General features: G+C 46.3%; 1 protein-coding gene across 8 annotated transcripts; it reads left to right on the forward strand.

Moving 5' to 3' along the window:
* On the forward strand, positions 1 to 26841 carry ECHDC2 (enoyl-CoA hydratase domain containing 2). 8 transcript variants are annotated; one of them, XM_081226326.1, is made up of 10 exons: positions 1 to 401; positions 13371 to 13438; positions 13497 to 13596; positions 16036 to 16122; positions 16964 to 17056; positions 18485 to 18544; positions 18762 to 18949; positions 23839 to 23889; positions 25306 to 25353; positions 25822 to 26180. In XM_081226326.1, the coding sequence occupies exons 1-10, from the start codon at positions 269 to 271 to the stop codon at positions 25921 to 25923; spliced, it is 930 nt and encodes a 309-aa protein (XP_081082452.1). In that variant the 5' UTR covers positions 1 to 268; the 3' UTR covers positions 25924 to 26180. The 8 variants fall into 8 exon arrangements, with proteins under 8 accessions (XP_081082452.1, XP_081082454.1, XP_081082453.1 ...); XM_081226328.1 differs by having other exon boundaries at positions 13509 to 13596; XM_081226327.1 differs by having other exon boundaries at positions 2 to 401; positions 18488 to 18544.
* The last annotated feature ends 1038 nt before the right edge of the window (positions 26842 to 27879 follow it).

Consider the following 27879-nt stretch of genomic DNA (forward strand, 5'->3'; position numbering starts at 1 on the left):
TTCTTTATCTTTGACACTAGTCACTTTTATATCCGCGCTTTACAGATTGACGCTTAGAGAGGTTGGCAGCCTTGTCCAAAATCAAACAGCAGAGCTGGGCTTTCTCCTACCCAGGTCTTCCGGTCTCCCAAGAGCCTAAGAGAGCCGCGCCGGCCTCTCGGCCCATAGGCGGCGCGGTTTACGAAGGCCTGGGGCTGAGCGGCAAGCTTTCAGCCGGAGAGGAGGGGGTGGTGGAGGGGCCGAGAGGCACCTTCCCAGACTGGTCCGGATGCTGCGCGCCCTGACCAGCGCCCTGCGCCTTCGCAGCCCCCGGAGGCCCCTTGAGGCCCGTGGCTGCGCCGCCAATCTCGCGGCCGCAAACCGCGAGATCCAAGTGTGCGCTCTGGCGGGTCCAGACCAAGGTAAGTGCTCTGTCCTGGGAGGCCCGGGAGGCGGCTGGGGCGAGCTCTGGCGGGCTGTCGGAGGCCGGCCCGGGGCCTGGCACTACTGCCGGGGCGGGACCCATGACCAGCGCGCCCACTGCCCCGAGCAGACTGAAACCGATCTCGGAGACAGCAGTGAGCGGTCCTGAAGAGAGATCTTAGTTCCCTGCCCAGGAATTGGGCCTGGGTACCTGGATGAAAACCAGGAATCCTAGCCAGTAGACCACCAGCGAGCGGTTAGAGGCTAGAAGCAAAGTGGCCCTGGCTCTTTCCCCCATTTGAAAGCAAGAATGTTTCAAGGAGGCAAAAACTGTAAAAACATGTACAAAGTTTATCATTAGAGACACAGCACAACATGGGAGCGCACACAGAGAAGCAGTTTATTTAAGTCAGAAGCTAGGCAGAAATACACAGAGAGAAAGAGTATGGGCTTCCTCTCTAATGAGGAGCGCAGTAAAGAGGTGATTTAAATTACTTATATAGGACAGTCCTTCCAGGTCTTTGTTTACATTTGGCCAATTATCTTGTTTCTTTTCCACACCTGACCTGCCCTAGGGCCCTCCCCAACACGCGTGCGCAACTTTTTGTTAAGATGGATCCCACCAGAGGCCTGTGGGTGCATGTCCACACGTATTATGGGGTGGCACCTCCTCCCTTTTTGACCCTCACGGAGCCTTCCTGCCCATGTGTAGACAGGGAAGTTTTCCTTGACCTCAGGAGTGGTCATCTTCTCTTTATTCCAGCAGAGCTCAGCTTCTGCCACTAGCTTTGTCCTTGGATTGTCTGGGTGAGAACAAAGCTTCAGTTTTACTCCACTTGACAAACACCAGCTATCTGGCCCAGGGGCCCATCTATATCCTACCTCAAATCCCCCCTGAGGGACGTGAACCCCGAAGAAATCTTTATTGGGAGGATGCAGGGCAATGGTCTGTCTTCTGTAGCTTCTGCAGGCATGAAAGGGGCTTGTAGACTCTACCTAGTTGGGGTCACGGAGCTCTCGCCCTATCTCACTAAGGGGTCCCAGGACGACTTCTGTTGTTATTCCAGCAGGATCTGTTCCGGGGAGTGGCTGGAATCTCTGCATCACTGTCATCCTGATGTGAAACTATTGTAATCTGGAAGAGACAAACTTAACAAGTAGATTAAAAAGGCAGGAGCCACAGTAAAAGAATTATTGTAACCAGAGGCCCAAGCAGGAGTAAGAACCAGGATACATTTGGTAGCATTCCTTTAACTGTGGTCCAGATATAGTCGGCACTTAGGTTACCCTGTCCAAAGGAATGAAGCCATTTAGCATGGTCATATATCTTTTGATGTTCTCTTTTATTAGCCCAGTGTGATTGATGTAGGTGTAACAGACTCAGAAGTAGTTGGAAGAGTGACAACCTGAACATTAATAGACAAAATAGATCTCATTTTTTTTTTCCAGAGAATAAGCCTGAATCCCAGTCTAGGCCTGGCACTTCGAGGAGACTTGGTAGCCAGTAGGTTTTAACTTTTGATGCGGTATTAACATATAAACCAAAGCAGTTGTCACCATTAATAATTTTAGTGTTTCTCTAGGTATGAGAAGATGTAAGAATTTGGGCTTATAAAAATCCTTACCTGAAAATATCTAACTATCTGAAGGCCTGTTCTGCCAGTTTTTCCCAGAGCACAGAATGCCTGATTCCTGATCTCCACCCTGAATTCCTTTCAGGGGGTGTTGAAGATCAACAGCTGCAGCAGCTCCTGATCTAATCTTTGTAGAGGCAGATGGCAAGTGCCAGTTTCCAGTTGGCAGGGCCCCTTCATGGCCATAAATTGGACCATGGTTTGGGGGGCATTTCATGTCCATTTTGTCCCACAGTGCTAGGAATGTTTATTTCCTCCGCTGATAGGCCACATAATGCGTTGTTACTGGACTAGGCCTCGTTAGTAGTAGCCAAAATTCTCTGGACCACCTGAGACTAGTCTAGTCTCTTATGGTCCAGGAAAATATTCTCTCTTGTTGCTTTTACCCATACCTAGAGTTACACCATTACAATCATTGACCTTATATGGGACTATCATTTTATCAGAGGCTCAGTCACACATTTGGTAATGTAAGAAATAACAATTTTGATAAGGCTGCTCAGAACCCAACGGTCTCCAATTTCTGGAGGGACCAGGAAGAAAGAAAAGAAAAATGTTTTAATTTTACCCACGGGTGTAAATTACCAAATTGTTGTAAACCATAAGTAGCTTGAGAAGAAGAGATTCTTTATATCTGAAAAACAAAGATTAAAAGCTAGCAATATGTCAGACAAAAAGTAATAAAAGAATTATAATCATATTTAGCAGTTCATTTAATCCCATGTAATTAATTTTTGTTCTGAGTCCAGTTTTTCTATTAGTTTTGTTAACCTTGCCTGATGACTGAGAATGATAGTGACAGTGATAGTTTTAAGAAGTTTGTGAAGTTTTTGTTAAGGCTTGTATGATTTATCCAGTGAAGTGGGTGTCTTGATCACTGGAGACTGTAGAAAGTATACCGCAAGTAGAAAACATTTTTTTTTTTTTTTTGGCTGCATTGGGTCTTTGTTGCTGCACATGGGCTTTCTCTAGTTGTGGTGAGCGGGGGCTACTCTTCATTGCAGTGCGTGGGCTTCTCATTGCAGTGGTTTCTCTTGTTGCGGAGCACAGGGTCTAGGCGTGCAGGCTTCAGCAGTTGCAGCACGCAAACTCAGTAGTTGCGGCATGCAGGCTCTAGGGCGTGTGGACTTCAGTAGTTGTGGCGCACAGGCTTAGTTGATCCATGGCATGTGGGATCTTCCCAGACCAGGGATCAAACCTGTATCCCCTGCATTGGCAGGCGGATTCTTAACCACTGTGCCACCAGGGAAGTCCCAGAAAAAAAATTTTTAATCTTTTATTTTCTTCATTGTGAGGGCATTAACCCTCCAGCCAGGGAAGGCTTTAACCCATTAAATTAAAAAATGAGGTTTGTCAGGGAGCTGGGAAAAGCCAAGTGGCTGTCTTGGGTTTCCCATAGCCCTGTTTAATTTATAGTCATTATTTATCCATTTTATTTATTTATTTTTTAATAAATTTATTTTATTTTTGGCTGCGTTGGGTCTTCGTTGCTGGGCACAGGCTTTCTCTAGTTGCAGCGAGCAGGGACTACTCTTCATTGCTGAGCGCAGGCTTCTCATTGCGGTGGCTTCTCTTTGTTGTGGAGCAGGGGCTCTAGGCACAGCAGGCTTCAGTAGTTGCGGCACGCGGGCTCAGTAGTTGTGGCTCGCAGGCTCTAGAGCACAGGCTCAGTAGTTGTGGCGCAAGGGCTTAGTTGCTCTGAGGCATGTGGGATCTTCCCGGACCAGGGCTTGAACCCGTGTCCCCCGCATTGTCAGGCGGATTTTTAACCACTGAGCCACCAAGGAAGTCCGTTTATCCATTTTAAATTCTCTTACTTAGGAATAGACCACTGCCATACTACAAGGACATCAGGATGGCAAAAGTCTGACAATGAGGGGTTAATCTTTGTAGAAGCAGAATGAACTTTATCTACATGTGCCATAATCTTCACAGATCATTGTGAAATATTTATTTACTTTAATAAAGTAACAGAAGATTTTAAAAACAAATATAAATCACTTAAATGTAAAGAAATTCACAGTCTATAAAAGCAGCATTCCAAGAAAACTTTTTTTAAATTTATTTGTTTATTTATTTATTTTTGGCTGTGTTGGGTCTTCGTTGCTGCGAGCGGGGGCTACACTTCATTGCAGTGCACAGGCTTGTCATTGTGGTGGCTTCTCTTGTTACGGAGCACAGGCTCTAGGTGCACGGGCTTCGGTAGTTGCAGCACGCGGGCTCAGTAGTTGTGGCTCACCGGCTCTAGAGTGCAGGCTCAGTAGTTGTGGCACACAGGCTTAGTTGCTCCGCAGCATGTAGGATCTTCCTGGACCAGGGCTTGAATGCATGTCCCCTGCATTGGCAGGCAGATTCTTAACCACTGTGCCACCAGGGAAGCCCAAAACTTTGTTCTCTTAACAGAGAGAGAGAACCAAATTTCAGTCTGGTACCAGCTTACTGTTAATCACAAAATTTATTTACCTAATTAAATTTAATCTAGTCTTAATCAATCTTAACAACGTACAAAATTCTATTCTCAAAGTTCCTTTTTCACAAACCTTTTATCACCTTTCAGATCCATATTAACTTGTCCCATCCATAAACAATCAGCTCTAGGACAAAATTATTTTCCTCTTTTTTTATTTTTAACAAAAAATATCTCCAGTCTTTATATATTCTTGCTGACAACAAATATCCTACTTGCTTTACACACTGAAATGCTTCCCTTGTCACTTTAGTAGCTTTGATTACATATTATAATTTTTAACCCTTAAAAAAATCTTAACTTCTAGTGAAAGCAAGAAGAAAGCAATTGTGAACTGCTTGTCATATTGGCATTCTCTGATTAGCAAACTTAAGAGCATATTGATTGAGCAGTGTTGGCTTTTGTTTGTTCGGTTGGTTGGTTTTATTTTGTTTCTGTTTGGGGGTAGTTTTATTTGCGGGGGTGGTGCTGGGGGGTGGTGGTTGAACTTTGCATTCAGTGGTGTTACACTCCACAGTCTGCTGCTCATTGCCATCAGGGCAAGGTCCTTCTCTTGTCTTTACTTTCTCCCCAGTCCAACCCCTCTAACCTTCCCTGCATTTTATGTAGCATTGTTTGTGTCTGAGTTTTAATGTACACAGAAGGCACTATTCTAGACATCTCATGTTTCTTCCTTTTTCCCACTTGATACTAAGTTTTGAAGAGCTTCTTTGCCGTATAAATCTGTTCCTTGCTCCCTGCTGTTGTATACTACTCCCTAGTGTGCATCCCCCACTTTTGATGGACATGTAGGGGCTTCCAGTGTCCGATTACATCACTTGGTGAGAATTCTCTGGCCATGTGGGATTGCAGGTGTTAGAGAATACCCCTTACTCTCATGCTTAGTTCACTGCCAAACTGGCAATGGCGCTTGCCTTGAAATAATTATAGTTATTCTCCCAACTTTACAGATTAAGAACCTGAGGAACGGAGAGGTTAAGCAATTTGAACCAGCTCTGATTTCAAAACCTGTGTCCTCAACTATTAGGTCATCACTACCTCTTCTGGTAATTCAGTGACTCAAAACAGACTTGTACATTAGTTAAAAAACTACCACGGGTCATAGACCTTAGGGCTCACTTGTAAAAAAGGGGAATTTTTTATCCAGAAATAACAAGCATCAGGAGATTAAGCCTCTGCCCCTGCCAGAGGGCATATGGAAGGAATGAGATACGGAAATCGAGAAGCAGTGGAGGAGGCATGAGGAGGGGACCCACACACAGGAGAACCACCCCACCACCCTGTTAGAAGCCACCCGTTCTGCCTTCCACCTGTCATGATGTCACCAGAGCATAGTCACATTGTGCCTGTCGTCCTTGAAAATGGGATTGTTAACCCACTCTTGGTTAACTCTTGTTAACCCACTCTTGGTTAACTCTTGTTAACCCACTCTTGGTTAACTCTTGTTAACCACTCTTGGTTAACTCGTTAACCACTCTTCACTCTTCCTTACGGCTCTACTCTAGCTCCTTAGCTGGATGTTCAAGTTTCTCCACCACCACCTGACACTGTCACCTCATCTCTTCTACCCACGTGTTTGTTCATTTCAAGCTGTCCCACCTCAGTGTTTTGTTCTAACTATGCCCCTGACTTGGGTCCTCTTCTTTCCTCTCTACCTTTGTAAATCCTTCTGGAATTACACCCCCCACCCCATTGTCCTTTTACATCCCTTGTGTCTGGACTTGTCTCCCTCATCAGTTGTTAGCTCTTTGAGAGGATTGCTGGCTGGGTCCACCTATCAACTTTGGCAAATTCTCTTCTTTTCTGGGCCTCAGTTTCCCCTTCTATATAGTAAGGGATTGTTAAACCAATTGGTCTCTATACTACTTTCCAGTAGTTTCTATTGACTTCCACCCACATCACCTTGTGATTCAAACCATCCAGTCAGATGTGACTCTAGGTCATCTGCTAAGGAAATCAAATCATCAGCCAGTGGTATGGGGGGGTCTGGTAAGAGTAGAGAGGGTGCAGTGCACTACTGGGGCCCAGCAAGGGCAAGCTTCCCAGAATAGGGGCTCAACTAAGAAGTCAGGGACCATGGCTGAGTCCTCTCTATTTCTCTGGGGCCTGGCATGTGGTAGTACAACTTGCACATTGTCAGGTGAATGAATTAAAGCCAGAGACACCCTGTCTGGCTCCTCAGGGCTCCCAGCTTAGATTCCTCACCTCATATGGGGCCCTAGACTTTCCCCAGCTTCTGTGCATTTTCCCCACTCACAGTACCCACAAACTATGTTTAAGCACTTGTGGGCATTATCTCTTTTAATCTTCATTACAACCTTTTTAGAATTTCTATTTACAGATTGGGAAAGTGAAGGTCAGAAGGGTAAAGTAATTTGCCCAAGGCCATGAAGCTGGTATGTGACTGAGCTGTGACTTGAGCCAAGCACCACATTTACATTCTGAAAGAGGGAAATAGAGATGAAATATGGGAGAGAGTCAGCCAGAGAAAATGGAAAAACAGAACAGGAAAGCAAAGAGAAGAGAGAAAAGTTTCTGTCAATCCCAAGACGTCATGACTGTATTAGTTTTCTATTGCCATGTAACAAATTACCACAAACTCTGTGCTTAAAATAACACACATTTATTTTCTCATAGTTTCCGTAGGTCAGAAGTCCAGGCACAATTTAGCTGGGTTCTCTGCTTCAGGGTTTTAGCAGGCTGCAATCCAGGAGCTGGTTGGGGCTGTGGTCTCATCACAGGCTCAACTGGGGAGAGGTCTGCTTCCAAGTTCCTCACGCTGTTGGCAGAATTCATCTCCTGTGGTTGTAGTACTGAAGTCCTGTTTTCTCGCTGTTGGCCAGGGGGCCACTCTCAGCTCCTAGAGGCTGACCACAGTACCTTGCTACACAACCCTCTCCATAGGTCCACTAGTTTCTCTAGTGTATGCTAGTAATAGAGTCTTATATACATCATAACCTAATCACAGAAGTAACATCTCATTACCTTTGCCATATAATTAGACCTAATCTTACAAGTGATATTTTATGACCTTACCTGTATTTTCTTGGTTAGAAGCAATTCACAGGCCCTGTCCACATTCAAGGGAAGGGGATTATGCAGGATGTGAACATGGGGGCCACTCTAAGGTCTGTCTGCCACAATGACCTTGGACCTAGACTGTTCTCAACCCTTCTGATGTGGTTTCTCTGTATCCACCACAGTTTCCCTCCCCCAAAGTTGCAGCATTTTCTCATCTGGAGAGGATCTTTGGGACATCCGAGTTCCTCAGTGGGACCTCCAGGCCTGCTGGGCTCAAAGAACTCTATGAAGGTTTCTGGGGAGGCTAAAGAAGCCCACCTAGCCTGCATGTTACAGTTAGTTCTCTGTCCTGGACCACAGTTCTCTGTGGCTGGAAACCCTGTCCCCTGAGAGCCCTGAAACTTTCATTGGCCCTTCTCCGTGTCTCAGATCAACTCACACTGAGAATGCCATCTTAATAAATCCTGCTTGTTCTTCAAAGCTAAACACCCTGAGAGAAAATAATAAGGGGGCTTTGATGCCCAAAGGATTGGTAAACACTCCTCTAGTCCATCCTGACATTTTACAGGAGGCGAAACGGCCAAGAAGGCATAAGAGTATTTGAGCCCCTGCCCAGAGCTGTTCTCTCTTCCCCACACCTGACCCAGATTTGGCAGGTGAGTTGAGGCCAGAGTGAGGTGCAAGGGCCAGATTGTAGGGGGTCTTTGGGATGGTATTAAGGATTTAGACTTAATTTTGATGAAAAGGGAAGGGAAGAATATGGTCAGATTTGGGTAGGAAAGATGACTCTGACCCAGATGAGGGAACAAAAGTGGAGGGGGAAGGGGAGGCAAGACTGAGGGCAGAGGGCCAGTTGGGGGATCCATGTAGGAGAAGAAAGAGCCCACCAGGTTAGTGGCTGCAGGCAGCGATGTGAGCTGACAGGTATGAGATCTAAGAGGTTGAATTGGCCGCTTGGGAGACTGAGTAAACTTCAAGGGTGAGGAAGACGGAGGCAACATGACAGAACTCTGAGTTGATATGTCATTCGCTCACCAAAGGAGCAGGAGAAAGAGTGATCATTTCTTGACATGTTGGCCTAGATGTCAAGTGGGCAGCTGGATATTCAGGCTCGGAGCTCAGAGGAGAGCTGGCCGGGTGTGCAGGGAAGTTCTGGGTGTACAGGAGGTAGGCACACGGGAGGCGTGAAGGAGAGGTGTGGATGAACAAGTGCAGCCCTCCTGACTCTTCTGCCTTGCCTCACGCTGCTCTCCCTTTGCTCTGAACTCCTCCAGTTCTGGAAGGCACTAAAAGGTGGCACAATGTGTCCCCCCCAAAAATATATGCCACATTGGTATAGGGATTTTTTTTTTCGAGCTAAAGACACTTGAAAAAAACAGCAGATGCAAGAAGGCCATTCTAATCTCCCCTTTGCTTACTGAAAACAGGAGATAAAAACTCCCATGTGAAAGATGCCCTCCCTGAACCTGGAGAAAAGAAACATTCTTCAACAGGGAGTTGAAGCCAAGAGAATTCTGTACAAACAGACAACTGTGTACAAGCAGGCCTTATCTTCCTTTAGCCTCCCACATAGTTAACTCTTCCACAACTGACATTCTTTCTTCAGCCTACTATAAAAGCATGTAGGTTCTACCATTTCTGGGGGTTTTCATTTCCTTTTGAGGGCTCTCATGTTACGTAAAACTTATACAAATTTGTGTGCTTTTCTCCTCTTAATCTGTTTTATGTTGGTTTAATTCTCAGGCCCAGCCAAAAAACATTAAGAGGCCCAGCTCTACAAACCCTATAGTACCCTGCTCTGCTATACTCAGGGCCCTCATCTGCACCATTCCCTCTGTCTGAAATGGGCTTTTCCCCACCAACACACAAACACACACACACACTTTTGCCTGGCTGACTCCTATTTGTTCCTCAGCTCTCAGCTGAAAGGTCACTTCTTCCTCTGGGAAGTCACTGCTCACCTTCTACACTAGGGGCCCCCTCTGCCCACTCTATACCGCTCACCTCCTTGTCCTTTTCCCCACCATGTTCTCATCACAAATAGTAATTACTGGTTGAATGTCTGTCTGTCTCCTCTGTAGACTGTAAGATCTAAGAGGAGAGGGACTGGGTCTGCTCTGGCCTCTGACATCAGTGTCTGGTACAGAGGCCAGCATGTGTTAAATTCGTAATTGTACAAATGACTGAATAAAGAGATCTTGGATTGACCTTTCAGGAACTTCAACATTAAAAAATTGAGTACTCTCATAGAGAACAGACTTGTGGTTGCCAAGGGGGAGGAAGGGGAGGGGGGATGGATTGGGAGTTTGGGGTTAGCAGATGCAAACTATTATATATAGAATGGATAAACAAGGCCCTACTGTATAGCACAGGGAAATATATTCAATATCCTGTGATAAAACATAATGGAAAAGAATAGGAAAAAGAATATATATATACACACACACACACATATATATATGTATGAATCACTTTGCTGTACAGTAGAAATTAACACAGTGTAAATCAACTATACTTCAATAATTTTTTTAAAAAATTGAGTAGTCTCTTACCTGTAGTATTTTCCCCATCATACCTCACTCTTCAAATGAAAATTTTTTTTTTTTTTTTTTTGCAATACGCGGGCCTCTCACTGTTGTGGCCTCTCCCGTTGCGGAGCACAGGCTCCGGACGCGTAGGCTCAGCGGCCATGGCTCACGGGCCCAGCCGCTCCACGGCACGTGGGATCTTCCCAGACCGAGGCATGAACCCGTGTACCCTGCATCGGCAGGCAGACTCTGAACCACTGCGCCACCAGGGAAGCCCCAAATGAAAAATTTTACCTATTCTCACCTTGCTCAAATGCTTCCATCTATGAGCTGCCATCTGTAATCCTATAGTACTTCATGTGCTTACTTTACTTATGACCTCATGTTATCATTTACTTGTATTAGGCTGTAAGCACATTGAAGACAGGGGCTGTTACATAACTTATAACTCCCACAATTTATTATATATCATAGTTGTTCAATAGATATGTAAGGGTTTTTTTTCATAGCCAATACTTGGTTTTTATTTTCAGTCTTCTTAGTTTTAGTCGTTGTACTGGGTGCTATGCTTTTCTTAAACTCTTATTTATTTGATACTAATAAAATTAAACATCTTTTCATGTGCTTATTGGCCATTTGTATGTCTTCTTTCATGGAGTTACCTTTTTGTAAGAGTTGGCTTTTTAATTAAAATATAATTGACATATTAGTTTCAGATGTACAACAAAATTCAATATTTGTATACATTGTGAAATAATCACCGCAGTAAGTCTAGTTAAGATCCATCACCACACAGTTACATTTTTTGTATGTGATGGGAACTGTTCTTTTTAAAGTAATTTTAATTAATTAATCTTATTTTATTTTTGGCTGCATTGGGTCTTCGTTGCCGCGCATGGGCTTTCTCTCTAGTTGCGGCGAGCGAGGGCTACTCTTCATTGCGGTGCGTGGGATTCTCATTGCGGTGGCTTCTCTTGTTGTGGAGCACCGGCTCTAGGCACGCGGGCTTCAGTAGTTGTGGCTCGCGGGCTCTAGAGCGCAGGCTCAGTAGTTGTGGCTCACGGACTTAGTTGCTCCACAGCATGTGGGATCTTCCCAGACCAGGGCTCGAACCCATGTCCCCTGCATTGGCAGGCGGATTCTTAACCACTGCGCCACCAGGGAGGTCCTGTGATGGGAACTTTTAAGATGTACTCTCTTAGCAACTTTCAAATATACAATATTGTTAACTAAAGTCACATGCTGTACATTACGTTCCCAGAACTTACTTATTATAGATATATGTTGAATAAATGAATCAAGAATTTTAAAATTGGGTAGAAGAAAACCTAGAAAAGTGCAGAGGCATCATCTGAGAGGTAGGAGGAAGACCAGGAGAACATGGGGCCACAAGGCAGATATACGTTACTACACATCTGTCAAAACCCACTGGCTGTACAACACTAAGAGTGAACCCTAATGTAAACTATGGATGTTGGGTGATAATGACGTTTCCATGTAGGTTAATCTTTTGTAACAAATATCCCACTCTGGTGGGGATGTTAATAGTGGGGGAGACCACGTATGTGCAGTGGGCAGGGGATTTACGGGAAATCTCCGCATTTTCCACTCCATTTTCCTGTGAGCCTAAGCTGCTCTGAAAAAACTAAATCTATTGGGCTTCCCTGGTGGCGTAGTGGTTGAGAGTCCGCCTGCCGATGCAGGGGACACGGGTTCGTGCCCCGGTCTGGGAAGATCCCACATGCCGCAGAGCGGTTGGGCCCGTGAGCCATGGCCGCTGAGCCTGCGCGTCCGGAGCCTGTGCTCCGCAACGGGAGAGGCCGCAACAGTGAGAGGCCCGCGTACCGCAAAAAAAAAAAAAAAAAAAAAAAAAAACTAAATCTATTAAAAAAAAAGCCAAGGCAGAAAATGTTCAAGGAAGAGCATGTGTATTGTCAGCAGGGTTAACCGTTGCGGAGCCTGGGACCAGGATGGAAACATGTCCCTTGGTTAGTGATGTGGTTACATTGGTCACTTTGGTGAGAATGGTTTCTGCTGAGTGACGGGGTGGGAGCTAGATCGGAGAAGGCTTAAGTGAATGGAAGGCAAGAAAGTGATTAATTGAGTACAGAAAACCCTTTCAAGAAGCTTGGCGGTTGCGGGTGAAAGAATATCACACGGGTAGGGCAAACGTTATTCTCTTGCCAAAGGGGACGGAATGTGAGTGTGCTCAAGCCTCTGGATTAGTTGCTAAATTCCTGTGACAGAGGAACCTGGTCACTTGCCCCATGAGTGTCCAATCAGTGAATTCCATGCTGCAGGACACCTTACAGGTCAAATGCCCCAGGTTCTTTAATAAATAACTTGTTTTTTTCCTCAGTGTTATTATTATTTTTGGCTGCAGCGGGTCTTACCTGTGGCACCCGGGATCTTCATTGTGGAGCGGGCTCTTCATTGTGGTGCACGGACTTCTCTCTAGTTGTGGCGCGAGGGTTTTCTCTGTAGTTGTGGCGCGAAGGCTCCAGGGCATGTGGGCTCTGTAGTTTGGGGCATGCAGGCTCTCTGGTTGAGGCTCGCAAACTCAGTAGTTGTGGCGTGCTGGCTTAGTTGCCCCGTGGCATGTGGGATCTTAGTTCCCCGACCAGGGATTGAACCCGTGTCACCTGAATTGGAAGGCAGATTCTTTACCACTGGACCACCAGGGAAGTCCCAACAAACAACTTTTGAGGGAAAGACAGGACTAGAGGCAGAACCTGAGGATTTTAACAAGCTTTTAAAAGACACATCAATGTTTTTGAAAATTAGCAAGTCTAAACTCTGAAGTCTAGAGATGCATATTTGTGTGATAAAACAAAAGAAATGCATGGAAGTGATCACCATAAAAGTCAAGAGAGTTGTTACTTTTGGGGGGAGGAGGGAACAATGAACGAGTCAGAGCACACGAGGAGGTTTCTGGGTGGTGATATTATTATAACTCATTCAGCTCAAGAGGACGAAGTCCGGCTATGGAGAAAAGAAGAATGGAGAGATACGTGAAATTGAAGAAGGGGTGTGTGGTGTGTGTGTGTGTCTCACAATGGCAGAAGCAGGCAGGAACCACTGTGGCAGTCATTCTTGTCCCTCTCCCCATGTTGCACCAAGGTTCACAAGCCCTTCTATTTCTTCTGTGAGGCAGAAGGGGCAAGAGTTATTCTCCCCATTTTATGGTTGGGAAAACTGAGGCCTGGTGTATGAGACTTGCCCCAAGTTACACTGCTCATCGAGGACATTAGATCCCAGGCCCCAGCCCAGGAGTGAGCAGGGCAGCTGGCTCACCCAAGGCTGCCCTGTCCCCTGCAGGAATCACTGAGATTTTGATGAACAGACCAAGCGCCCGCAATGCCCTGGGGAACGTCTTCGTTAGTGAGGTGAGAAAGGGTGGGCACGAGGGTGGGCTGGGGCTGGCTTGGGAGGTACCTGATGGAGTCTCCTCTGCAGCTGCTGGAAGCTCTGGCCCAGCTGCGGGAGGACCGGCAAGTGCGTGTCCTGATCTTCAGAAGTGGAGTGAAGGGTGTATTCTGTGCAGGTGGGTTTCCTTTCCAGCCCCTATGCTGCGGCTCAGCAGGGCTCCCCCGAGCCTGCAGGGCATTTGGGGGGGGGGGCGGGTGTCCTTAGGTCAGCTCCAGCACAGGACTCATTATTCCCATTTTAGAGATGTGAACTCAGCGGTAAAATTCCTTGCCTAGGGTTACACAGATAGTAAGAATTCAGTTTGAACTTGGCCTCTCTGACCCCCAAATCCTTGGTCTTCCTGCTGCACCACCCACTGTTCTGACCCTTCACTGAGGAAATGAGGAAGCTGAGTCCAAAGACATTCACAAGGTCTGTGGCCAAGGTGGGACTCTGTGCCCCTTTGCCCACCTACAAGATCTCAGTCCGTCAAAAAAACTCTTCAATGTCTCTGCACCATTTGGTCCTCGCCACGCACTTCATTTCAAAGATGAGAAATGCCGTATCCCAGGCCCACAACAAGCAAATGAATGAGAGCTGAGCTAAGAACTGGCACTGGGGAGGCGGGAAGACGCTGTGGAAGGCTAGGGTGGGAGGAGCGTGATGCTTAGGAGTTTTCAAGGAGATTTGGCTCAGTCCCTAGGTCTCAGCTGTCCAGATCACGGTGACCAGCTCGGGGTCTGCCATGGCAGGATAAGTATGTGGACCAGTCTGCCTGACCCCGCTGCCCTGGCTGAGGCCCTCCTCCTCCCCTGGCCTCTTCCTCTGGCTCCACCTCTATCTGACCTCTTCTATCATGGTCACTTCATGCCCCTGTTAGCCCCACTCTTCCCTACCCCAACTAAGGACAGGGAAGTAGGGGAGCTGCAGGAGGTCTGCCCCTGACTTGCTCTGGAATCCTGGGCTAGTCCCTGTCCCTCTCTGGGCCTCAGTTTCCCCATCTCTCACTGAGGGGCTGGAACTAATCAAAGAATTCCAAGGGCTCTCCCAACTGACTTTCGGATAATCTAACATTGCAAAGGCTACATTCACCCCTTACTCCCGCCTCAGGCCCCTGCCATCTGGCTTTTGATGACGCCTCCATTGTCACTACTCTCACCAAGGTCCCTGCCCACCTCCATGCCACTGGGCCCTGCACTCACTCCTCAGTTCTCATCTTACTTGACCTCTCAGCCTCCTTGGACCCCACCAACCCCTTCTGTTAAAAAAAAATAATTATACAGTGATGTATGTCAATTATTTCTCAATAAAACTGGAAAAAAATAACTAAGAAATTTTTATTTTATTACTATTTAACATAGTTTTTGAATTGTCAAATATATATATATTACACAAAAATTTACATTTTAATCATTTTTAAGTGTAAAATTCAGTGGCATTAAGTACATTCACAAGGTTATTCAACAATTACCACTGTCCATTTCCAGAAAATTTTCATCATCCCAAATAAACTCTATACCCATTAAGCAATTCCTCCCCATTCGCCCAACCCCCAGTAACCTCTGTTCTACTTTCTATCTTTACGAATTTGCCTATTCTAGGTACCTCATACAAGTGGAATCATATATTTGTCCTTTCATGTCTGGCTTATTTCACTTAGTATAATGTCCTTCATGTTCATCCATGTTGTAGCATATTGCAGAATTTCTATCCTTTTAAAAAATGAATATTCCATTATATATATATATATAAATTATATATATATTTTTTTCCACATTTATTTTGTTTATCCATCTGTTGATAGACCTGGGTTTGTTTATACCTTTTGGCTATTGTGATTAATACTGCTATGAACATTGGTGTGCAAGTATCTGAGTCCTTGCCTTCAGTTCTTTGGGGTATACACTTAGGAACAGAATTGCTGGACCATACAGTAATCCTATGTTTAACTTTTTGAGGAGCCACCAAAATATTTTTCACAATAGCTGCATCATTTTACATTCCCACTAGCAATGCATCAGGGTTCTCCACATCCATGCCAACACTTTTTTGTTTTTGTTGTTGTTGTTTATAATCACCATCCTAATGGGTGTAAAGGGGTATCTCATTGTGGTTTTTATTTGCATTTCCCTAATGACTAATGATGTTGAGCATCTTCTCCTGTGCTTACTGACTTATTGTCTTTGGAGAAATATCTATTCAAGTCCTTTGTCCTTTGTGGGTTTTGTTTTTGGTTTTGTTTTTAGTTGTAGGAAGTCTTTATATATCCTAGATATCAATTCCTTACCAGTTATATGATTTGCCAATATTTTCTTCCATTCGTGGGTTGTCTTTGCTCTCTTGATAGTGTCCTTTGATGCACCAAAGTTTTAAATTTTGATGAAATCCAGTCTATCTTTTTGTTGTTGTTGCATCTCTCCTTTTTTTGACCACCCCCAGCCCCCACCCCTGGCTTCCCTAACCATGTTTTCCCAGTGTTTCTCTTCCCTCTCTGGCTGCTTCTCTTCAGATTTCCTTTGCTGGATCCTTTGACAGCCCGGAATGCAGTAACGGGCTGTCACCCTTGCATCTGCAGGTGCAGACCTGAAGGAGCGGGAGCAGATGAGTGAGGCGGAGGTGGGGGTCTTTGTCCAGCGGCTCCGAGGCCTGATGAATGAGATTGGTGAGGGTCCTGGAGTGCGGAGGAGGAGGGCATTCCGGGGCCCTGCTGGCCCCAGCCTCACCCCACCCACCACTCTACTCTAAAGACAGAACAGTTTCTGTTGTGAGCTCTGTGGAGAGACAGATGATTCTGGGTGTTGGGGGGAAGGGGCGGGGGCAGGGAACAAGGAATTCTACAAGGGGGAGGGTGTGACGAGGGTTCAGAGGGCATTTCTCCCAGGGGGAGCCCTGGCTTCTCAGCCTTTGTGCCCCGCTGGTTATGACCCCCAACCCCTGTGCCCTCAGGGTGCAAGCCTGGCCTTTTCAGAGTCAGGTTTCACCAAGCATGCTTTCAGGCTTTGACAATGGCTGTTCTTTTAACTGGAATATCCCTCCTTGGCCATCTGAACTTTCTACTTGTTCTTTAAGACCACCAGTGCCTCCTCCTCCAGGAAGCTGTCCCTGATCCATCCTCCAAGCTTCCTTTATCAGAGCACTGATTACCTGGGTCATCATTGCCTGTTTACAGGTCTGCCTTCCCCACGTCTGGTTCAGTTGTGTTCCCAGCACTCAGTATGGGGCTTGGCACACAGAATGAGAAGGGAGTGCAAAAAGGCTGGTCCCAGGGAGGCCAGCAGGAGATTACCCTGCCCATCTCCCCACTCCCGATCCCCAGCTGATGGCACAACTCTCCCCAGTGGGAAAACCAACCTCTAAGGTAACCTGGCTGAGGTACCAGGTAAGGTCCCCAAACCTGGGACCAATGAAGCCCTCTGTCCCAACCAGTGAGCTCCTCCCCTCCCTGAGACACTGTCCTGGTCCTGCCAGGGCCTCGCAGGCTGAGCCTTTCTTCATCTCCACAGCAGCCTTCCCTGCGCCCACCATTGCAGCTATGGATGGGTTTGCCTTAGGTGGAGGCCTGGAACTGGCCCTGGCCTGTGACCTCCGAGTGGCAGGTACTGGGCACGGGGAGAGGTGGGGTAGGGTGGGGAAGGAAGAGTGAAACAGGCTAATTCTGGGGATTCTGCAGTCAGCCACTGCTCTTGGCTTGCCAAGCAGCCACAGAACTAAAGGCAAGGTGGGGAACAGGGAGCTCAGGCAGCAGCTGGTTCCCCTCCTGGCCTGGCCTGACTGCGGCAGTACCCATGCTTCTCAGTCAGCTGCCCTCCGCTCAGGACTGCTCCTACCAACCCCAGAGCAACTGCTAACATGACAGCAGAAAGAACACAGAGAGGGAAGGCTGGGGACAAAGACTAACTGTTCAACCTTCCGGTTCTGTCCAAGCCAGCTTTTTCAATCACGTTCTGAGCAAAGGTGAGCCGTGGGGGCGGCCTGTCACCTGCCCAGCTAATCACAAACATGCCTGGGCAAGAACACTGCCCTCTGGTTCACTGGCACCCAAAAAGGTTTGCGTTACTAGTTCAGAGAAATTGAGCTTTGAAGAGTGGAGGGAGGGGAGGATGAAGATGATCGATCACTTTTTAACCTTCCTGTCTTGGTGGTTAGGTGCGCCCTTCTTGGAGGCAATCAGAGAAAGTCTGAGTGCCATCACGGTGCTACTCTCTTCCCCTCATTGCTTTCCCCCGCCACCCAGGAAGAACATTTTTTAAAAATGTGTAACCCCAGGCATAGAGGGAGCTTATATCTACAAGATACGTATCGAAGAGAAGGCATCAAAATACCAGATCAGGTCACAGCCCTGAATCTGCTTCTCACCTGCCTATGTTTAGGGCAACTAACTTGCAGGGTTTGGTGGACAGGAGGGTGAACGTCACCTCCTTCCTCCCACACTGCATGGTTCAGGTAGCCTGTGCTGAGGGAATTCAGGAGAAGCCTGTGTGGTGGGACACCTCAAGGAGGGCTTGTCAGAGGAAGCAGAACTGGGGAAAGAGGATGTGGACCGGAATACAGGAAAATTTCAGGCTGACAAAAAGCTGGGAAAAATAACTGGTAGGAGCAGGAGTCAGCGGCACTCGAGGCCAAACCTGAGATAAGGATGCGTGAGACAGAGAATCCATTAGCTTACAAATAGGTATCGGGCACCTTCTAGGAACCCCTGCCTTGTTCCAAGCACCATTACCTCACTTGATCCTTAGCAGCTCTCTGGAGTAGGCAGAAGAGGGGTAGTCGTCTTCTTCCCACCCATGAGGCTCAGAAAGGGTAAGAGACTTGCCTGGTGAGTAGGGGAGGTAGATGAGTGCCTGGGCCTGCTGGCTTCCAGGCTAGGGCTCTTCCAAAGGCAGCATCTGGGGGAGCCTGGCTGTGGCCACACCACGAGGGAAGTGGCTGGCTGGAGGAGCGAGCAGAGCCCACAGGTGGTATCTCTTCTCCTTGGGGATTGGCGCTGGAAGGTAGGGTTGGGGATTCATTCTGTTTTGTGTAAGCAGCTTCCTCAGCTGTCATGGGGCTGATTGAGACCACCCGAGGACTCCTCCCAGGAGCAGGTAACCTCAACCCACAGCATCCATCCTTCTTTACCTGTCCAACTCCAGTCTATCCAGCATAATTCCCTACTTTCCTCTTTTGCCCTATGTTCTGGGCTCTGCCCTGCCAACCTAACTCAGTTTGCTCTTCTGAGAGGTCTTGGCTGACTCCCAGCCTGGGCCTTCTCTGGCCTCCCACTTCCCATGCAGATTCACCACCCCTACTCCATCCTGGCAGGAGGGACTCAGAGGCTGCCTCGATGCCTGGGGGTGGCCCTGGCGAAGGAGCTCATCTTCACAGGCCGACGACTGAGTGGGGCACAGGCCCAGGCTCTGGGGCTGGTGAACCATGCTGTGGCCCAGAATGAGGAGGGCAACGCCGCCTACCACCGGGCACGAGCGCTGGCCCAGGAGATCCTGCCCCAGGTTTGATGATCACCCAGCACAGGAGGGCCTGTGCCATACGGGATGCACGTGTGGAGAGGCCAGGGGGCAATGGTGTCTCATGCAGCCACATAAGATCCATTTACCCAGATTTATAAAATAACCCTCTTTGGAGTTTTAGCATCCATTCCGCCATCCAGTAAATGAAATCAGATTTTAAGTTAAAATGAAAATTAAGTTCTGAGGGACTGGAATCAAATAGGCTTGAAAATCCTCAGAACAGCACCGTAAAACAGAACTTCCTGAGATGATGTAAACATCCTCTACCTGTGCTCTCCACTAAGGCAGCCACTAGCCACATTATTTAAATTTAAATTAAAATTTTAGTTTCTCAATTACACTTGCCACATTTCAAATGCCAATAGCCACATGTGGCTACTGGCTACTGTATTGGACAGTACTCCATTAAAATGTCCCAAAATTGAAAAAGCAAGATTCTAAAGCAGATAGAGAACTACCAGCTCAACTTTCCGACCATACTACATGGGGGAAAAGTGCTTGAAATACATGATGTAGGACGTGTTAAGCCCCATTAATTTTTTAAAATCCTCAAAAGAGCCTATGAGCATAGTCTCCCAAAAGGTTTAGAGACCTAGGGAGTAGGTTTAGGCCCTGCCTACATGTAAGCTCCAAGTACCTGAGAGGCTCTGCTGGCTTCTCACTCCTCTAAGAGGACCCAGAGGGAGGTCCCAAGTTTCTGCAAAGATATGCAAGCAGCTGAAATGGAGCTAGGTTTTGCTAATTTATAATACTGACTTAGCCCATACGGAGCATCTCATCCATCCGACACAATCCAAGGTATTTTAATAGTGTCCCAACTGTTAGGACAATCCAGCTGAGCTGATTATCCCCATTGTATCTATGCTATAACAGACCCAGAAAGGTTAAGTGACCGTTCGTCAAGGTCAAACAAAGTGACTGCAATACCAGAAAGAAAAACAGTAACTGGTATTTTGGCATTAATTTTGCATAATAAAAAAACTGGTATTTTATTTTAAAGAGTGCAGAACGTGTACGATTTTTTTAAAAAACAAACTAAATAATGCATTTCAAATACAAAAAATTACAGACGTTATAAAACGAAGTTAAAATATAAGCCTATAAAACTGTTACCCATACTCTATCATTTTAATATTATTAACAGAGAAAAGTATTTGAATTAATCATGAAGAGTAAAAAAGAGGTATTTTATTTTGGGAAAAAAACACTGTCTTCCTTAAATAATCCTGCCTCTTTTTTTTTTTTGTTTTTTTTTTGTTTTTTTTTGTTTGTTTGTTTGTTTTTTGTTTTTTTTTGCGGTACGCGGGCCTCTCACTGCTGTGGCCTCTCCCGTTGCGGAGCACAGGCTCCGGACGCGCAGGCCCAGCAGCCATGGCCCACGGGCCCAGCCGCTCCGCGGCATGCGGGATCCTCCCGGACCGGGGCACGAACCCGTGGCCCCTGCATTGGCAGGCGGACTCTCAACCACTGCGCCACCAGGGAAGCCCAATCCTGCCTCTTTGTATAACTTCGAGGTCTTCTTTGAGGGCAGGGACTCTAAAAAACTGATAGTGAATTTGGTTTAAAAGAAAGTATTTCTTTTGTCTTCATTTCTTCTTTTTATTGATAGTTTCATCACATATAAATGGAGAGTCTGATGCTGTTAATTTTAATGCTGTCATGTTTCTGTTATAGTTGGTCAGAAAGTCTCTGAACTAATACAAAACTCTGAATGACTCAGGATAGTAGCTAATTACACTTCCACAGAGGGGGCCTATCCAGCAAGACTTGTAGACTACAGGGCTTATCTTTTTCCATAAACTAAATAACTGGGTCTTTGAGCTTGATCTCAAGATGATTCAGGCTTCAGATTTTTCCGTATATTGAAATAACGGTATTCTACTAATATAATTACTAGTATTTCAGGATTTAAAAGCAGCTTTGTATACCAAAACACGAGCATACCAAAAATTAGTACTAAAATCACTAATGCAAATGCTAGGACATTTTGATGCAACCTGAAAAACGAATCTTTAACTTCCAGCTGAGTAACTGGGTGCCAAGGATGAAAGGGTTCTTGGATGGGGTGAGCACAAAGGGTGGTGTGGTAGATGGCTGCCCTCTAGTGGACAAACTACTAAGACTAGGGAGTCAAGTGGCTGCAGAGATTAGAGCCCAGAAAAAACTGTCAATAAACACAAGGGCCACAACTTAACACTCAGATCTTCCCTTTAAATAATAAACATACCTTATCCTTTGAATATGGATTTGGCTACATTTTCCACTTGAACGACAAAGGGATGGAACATACTGTGGCCAGTGTGACTCACTGTTCTCATTCCAAATAACATGAAATGATCAATCATATTTCTAATAATTCATACACACACACACACACCCAGTGCACCCTTGAACAACACAGGTTTGAACTGTGCAAGTTCACTTATACATGGATTTTTTTCAGCTAAATACATACTACAGTACTACACGATCCGAGGTTGGTTGAGTTCGCGGATGCAGAACTCTTTATAGGGAGGGCTGGCTGTAAAGTTATACGCAGATTTTCCACAGCATGGATGGTCGGTACCCATAACCCCTGGGCTGTTCAAGGGTCAACTACATATATATATGTATATGTATATACACATACACACACACATACATACACACTCAGAAACATAAACGTGTGTTTTCAACACAGTACACATAGCTGTGTAGTTTTTAATGTTCTGTGATGAGAAATCAGTAGTTAAATAACATATTCATGATAAGCAAATCAAACAGAAGAATAAGAAGGACATAAAGTAAAAATCAAAAGTAGGGTGACCCTGTTTACCTGGGGCTGTCCAGGTTCAACGTGAAAGTCCCATGTCCTAATAACCCTTCAGTCACTGGCAAGCCGGGAGAGCTGGTCACCAAAACATCGCTCAGGGCTTCCCTGGTGGCACAGTGGTTGAGAGTCCGCCTGCCGATGCAGGGGACGCGGGTTCGTGCCCCGGTCCGGCTGCGGCTGGGCCTGTGAGCCATGGCCGCTGAGTCTGCGCGTCCGGAGCCTGTGCTCCGCAACGGGAGAGGACACAGCAGTGAGAGGCCCGCGTACCACAAAAAACAACAACAACAACAACAAAAACATCGCTCAATTCCCCAATCCCTCTCCCCAGAGATGACCACTGTTAACAGTTCGCACATTCTTCCAGAAATATTCATTGTATGTACAATATAAATTATGCATATACTCATATCTAAATGACTCTAAATTCTTTTTAGGATGGTTTAGGGGACAAGGAACACACCTTTAGAGGCTAATCCAATTCTAAGAGACATTTAAAAAACATGAAATTAAAATATGCATAGAAAAGAATTCAAGCAGTATGGAAAAGTATAAAACAAAAAAGTGAAGTTCTCCATTCTCTTGACCCTTCTCCCCAAAGGCACATCATACCAACACACTTTACACAAATGGAATAATATACAAACCAGTATGCACCTTTCTTTTTTACCTACTACCTTGGAGAGTTTCCCATTTCAGCACATACTTATCAACCCCATTCTTTTAAACAGCTGCACACTTTTTCATTCATGGTATGGATGTGCCATCATTTAACCAGTACTCTAATGAGGAACATCATGTTGCTTACATCTTTATGCTCCTGAAAAATAGCTGGAGTGAATAACTTTGTACACCTTAGTGTACTTCTGGAAGTAGATGCCTACCTGGAGGTACAACATGAAAGAGCATGTGCATCTAATTTGCCAGTTCTTGTCAAACTGCCTGCCCGAAGCATTGTACCAATTTACTCTTTACCTAGAGTAAATAAATTGTAAATTTACCAATTTACAATTTACCTAGTCTGACGTGAAAAGGAGCACCTCACTGTTCTGATTCACGTTTCTTTAAAAGTAAAGCTGAGCATACCTTGTGCCTGTATTTCTTTTCTGTGAACTAACTTTTCATACTGTTGTGAATGTTAAAAAAACATTATACCAGCTTTTTGTTAAGGAAATTCTTGTCACAGTATCACAAATATATTTTCCCAGTTTTTGATTTTTGTCTTTTATCTGTGGTATTTTTCAGTCTGAAGTCCTTCATTTTTATGTAGCTAGCTTTTTTATTTATGGCTTCCATGCTAACAGACTTTTTAAATCATTCTTTTTCTGATGAAGTCTTACTTACAAAAACTTCAAATAATATGAATAATATAGGAGGCAAAAGCACTCCTTGCCTGGAAGTGGGGCTGGGGATGGAGTGCCAGGCCTGCTGTGGCACAAGCTAACTGGAAGCAAGGCCAGTGAGGCAAAGACAGCCACTTGGATGCTCTTGCAAAATGCCCCCTCAGGATTTCAACCCAGGCCTGTCAGACTCCAAAGCCTGAGTTCCTAATCTTGACCTTTTTTCACCCTATTGGGGGAAAACCTGCTTGCAGCAGAGGCTTGAGATGAGAGGGGTAGAGGAAGGGAGCAGCAGTAGGAAAGCTGACTGGGAATCAGATCTGAGCTTCACCACTGACTCACTGGACAAATGTGGCCAAGTGCTTCACCACCCTGAGCCTCAGTTAAACATGGCACCATCCTGGAAGGATGGGTAGCACCATTTGACCATTAGAGAAGTCTGTGGGCGGGAAAGTATTTGGAAAATGTTGTACATGTTGGAGGGATGGATTAAATGACAAGAACCTCGGATGGTCAGGATTGGGAGGGTCAGGGATCAGTTAGGCTTCCTCCATTATAGAAAAGGAACATCAGCTGAGAAGTAGCAGGTACTAAAACTAACGAAACTTAACACTGTCAGTAAACAGCTGGATCTCTGTGCAGACCTCTTCCCCCACCGTGGAGCTGTGTGCCTAATTATGAGCACTGATCCCCTCCTCAACCAAGCTTCTTCTTTTCCCTAGGCCCCCACTGCTGTGCGGCTGGGCAAAGTAGCCATTGACCGAGGAACAGAGGTGAGAGGGTTTTGGGTTGGAACCTGGGCCCCACTAAAGTCAGTGGGGCGGCTGGGAGGTGGTGCTTTCATGGCAAACAGATGGACAGCACAGCTGGAAAGAGCTCAGGAACTGGACTCTTCTAACAGACTTTGAGTCTGACCTCTCTCTTTGTGCCTTGCTTTTACCTACCTACAAAATGAAGTGTGGCCAGGTGATATTCCAAATGACATTTTATCCTCATCTCTCTCGCTTGGAGAGAGAAGGAAATTGAGGTTCAGAAAGGGTAAGACTTATCCAGGGTCACAGAACAAGGGAGTAACAAGAACCCAGGTCTGCGTGGCTCCCAGTCCATGTTCTCGGGTTTGTGTTGGTGGTCAGTAATGTGGCCTCGTGGACCGGGCTCAGGTGTGGTGCCTTGGCTGCAGCTAACCCATCCTAGACATCAGCTTATTCATTTATTCATCACACACTGAACCTAGACCTGAATTGGGATGCAGAAATGAGTCAAATATGGTCACTGCCCCCAAGGTGGGGAGGGGGACAGACACAAATCACTAATAAAAGGTCAAGGGTACCAAGCAGACACCCTGGAGAGGTTAGAGCTGCACTGTCCATGTGGCTACTGGCTACGGTATTGGACAGTGCTGAGTTGGAGAACGTTTTCTAGAACTGGGGCTTAGGGTGAATGAGAATTCCAAAAAATAGGGAAAAGTGTGAGGAAAAACACAGAGGTGTATAAATAAGCAACTTGACAGAACAGGACGAAGGGACGAGTGAGACAACATAGCATGGAGGTTAGGGGCATAGGCTCTGGTGCTGGACCATCTGGGTTCAAAGACCTGCTTTTCCACATACTGTTGAGCCCTTAGACAAATCATTCCACTTTTCTATGCCTCAGATTTTTCAGCTGTATAGTAGGGAAAATAACCCCTGTTGTGAAAGGTACTTCTCTTAGAATAGTGCTTGTAAGTGGTAGTAATAGCAAGTACTGGGCAGTATAGGCTGGGAAGTTGCCAGGGGCCAAGTCATAAAGGCCTTAGTCCTCAGGGCAATGGGAAGCCAGCAAAGTTCACTAATAGGGGTGACGGGAGGCAGCCAGATGGCAAGGAGGGAACACTGGCTGTGCAAGCACAGCTCAGGCACACCCTCCTCAGCTCTACAGGCTATGTGTAATCCTCCCCACTGTTCTCGCAGCCCGCATTCGTCCCAGCACTGTTTCACCACTGTTATGAATGGTATTCCCTCTCCAGGTAGGGGATTCTTTATCTTCTCATCTCTCTTCATACGGGCTGGCATACAGTAAGCCTCAATAATTCTTTGCTGGAAGAATCCATAATCAGTAAGAAGTGGTGTAGGAAGCAGGGCAAGCTGGCGCCCAGTGCTGATGGAGATGGGCAAGGTCAGGCTGATCCAGGCACAACTTCTTTCTTGCAGGTGGACATTGCATCAGGGATGGCCATTGAAGGGATATGCTATGCCCAGGTATGTGTCTGCCACCAGTCCTGCATGCTTGTAGCAGAGGCTGGGCCAGAGTGGGCGGCCTTAAGTACTATATGACCAATTCAGTAGGTTCCTCCCAACCCAGAGAGTCAGTCTTTGTGCCATTCCTTCCTCAGTTAGCCTGGGGTGATGCCAGGGGAGCCACACTGCTCCTCTCTGGGACTGTTTCCTCAGCCATCTAATGGTGGTGTAACCTGCTCTACTTGTGTGCCCAGAGAATCACAGAGGAACTTGAGAGAGAAGAATAGCAGCTTATGCGATCTCTGTACCAGTGGCTACTGTAGAGGCCAGGCTGGAGTGGGACATCAAAGCCTTGGTTTTCACCTGTAGGCTGTGTGTGTTCAATGGTGGGGCAGTAAACCTGGGGCTGACCTATTTAGCCCCTCACTCCTGGGTGAGTCAAAAATATTAATCTCCAGGTTAACAAATAATGAAAATACTCTTAAACAGGGGGTCCTGGGATTTGTAAGACGTAGTGTGAACCAACTACACACCAGGATTCAAAGCCAGAGTTCTTACCGCAAAGCCTCATCTATCTTCTCTACTGAGTAGCCTCATTTCAGACTGTTGCACGGGACTGTGAGCTCTCTGGAGGCGTGCAAGCTGTGTGCAAAGAGAGGCTAGTGTGACAGGCCTTGGGTGCTGAAGAGGCAGCCTGCCTTCCCCCAGGAGACCAAGGAGCCATCGAGGCCCATACTGCTGCATGGCCCAACACCGGAGTCCAGAGGCAGTGAAAGACTTGGATTCTGTCCTTGTCATGCGTCGAACAAGCTTGAGCGAGTACTGGCCTCTGGTCCTGCTCCCATAGACTGACACTCTGTATGTTGTTTCAGAACATCCCGACCCGGGATCGGCTGGAAGGCATGGCTGCCTTCAGGGAGAAGCGGCCCCCTAGATTTGTTGGCGAGTGACTTCCTTTGAACCTTAAGCGTGGGAGATGCACACCTTACAGGGAAGGATCCAGAAGGAAAATGTGCAGCGCGCCTGCCCTCATCATTTCACCTCTCTAGGCTTCAGTTTCCTCACAAGGACAATGATCGATATAGAATGACTGGCATGGTGCCTGGCACTAAGGTGCTGGCTATGCCACCTATTGCTACCTTTGTCATTCCTCACCCAGGCTAGACAATCACTGGCGTCGGGTTGGCTTTGGAGAATACCTGTCTCTCCCTAGTAGAACGATCAACTAAGGACAAAACAGACCCCTCTGGGCCTTTATATCGCTGGCACTCAAGCCTGACCTCTGCATCTCAGTTATTAGGTGCTCACCAGAGATGACAGGAGGTTGTAAGAACCACCCCCAACTACCCTGTTTCTTCCTCCATACAGCAGAGATAATAAGGAAACCCTGGCAGTGGTTGAATAGGCCCAGCTCTCTGCCAGTTACTCACTGTGTGCCTCAGCCTCCTCATCTATAATGAAACTGTTGGGAGGACTAAAAAAATAATAAAATGCCTGATGTTCAATAAACGTGAATTATTATTCATGTACAGTGTTCTTTTAAGAACCAGATGAAATCACTGCTGTGAAAACCTTTTATAAACTGTAACGTGGCAGGCAAATCTTTCATGGAGCATTAAATGGCTTTCAGCAGTACTGAGAAGGGAACGATTAACTCTGATGGACAACATGGAAGGTCAGGAAATGGGCAGGTAACACTGGAGTTGAAAGCTGAAGGATCAATAGGCATTTGAGGCAAAAACGAGGAAGCCTGAGGGGAACAGCACGAGCAAAAGTGAGCAAGATGACGACACTCAGAAATAAAGGGTGGCTGATATGCACATATGCACACTAGTCTCAGGAGCCCTCCTTCTGTGTACCAAGGCAGGGGAAGAGACAGCCACGTGGTCATTCTTTAACTGATCTGAGCTTTCTGAGCCTACGCCTGGCCAGACTCAGAAGTCACTAAGCCATGGGCATGGACACATACCAATAACATTGTTGACTTGCTGCTAAATACAAATGTGCCCCAAAGTTGTGCTCACTTCCTGAAAAGGAGAGTAACACAGAAGAGCCCGAGTCTTAGAATCAGCAGCAACGGCATGAGCAGTATCTATCTACTCAGGAAAGTAACCTAACTTCCTCTTTCTCATCTGTGAAATGGGGAGGATAAAACTCAACTATCGCAGAGGATTGTTGTGAATGAGACAAAACTTGGAGAGGTGCCCAGTGTAGCAGTGGACCTCAACAGGCACTATTTCCCACCCACCCTCCTCACATTAGCCTAAGCTAGTATCTGGTAACAGCACGTTCCAACGTACGGAACTCCGGTCAGGAAAGTAAGACAGCCTTTTGAATCACGCAAAAGAGTGAATGAGAGAAAATACTGTGTAGTTGCAGGACTGTAGAAGGAAGCAGGTTACAAATTCCTCTTATCCAGTCACCAGTGAGCAATAGTTTGAAATATGGTTTAGAATAAGAATAAGCCTCATCTGATTCCAAACGAAGGTATATAGCATTCCAGTTAAGAGTCTGGCCAGCTAACAGCACAAAAATCTAGCCCTAAAA

The sequence above is a fragment of the Mesoplodon bidens genome, assembly GCF_964165515.1.
Source record: "Mesoplodon bidens genome assembly, chromosome: 2".
Classification (NCBI taxonomy): domain Eukaryota; kingdom Metazoa; phylum Chordata; class Mammalia; order Artiodactyla; family Ziphiidae; genus Mesoplodon; species Mesoplodon bidens.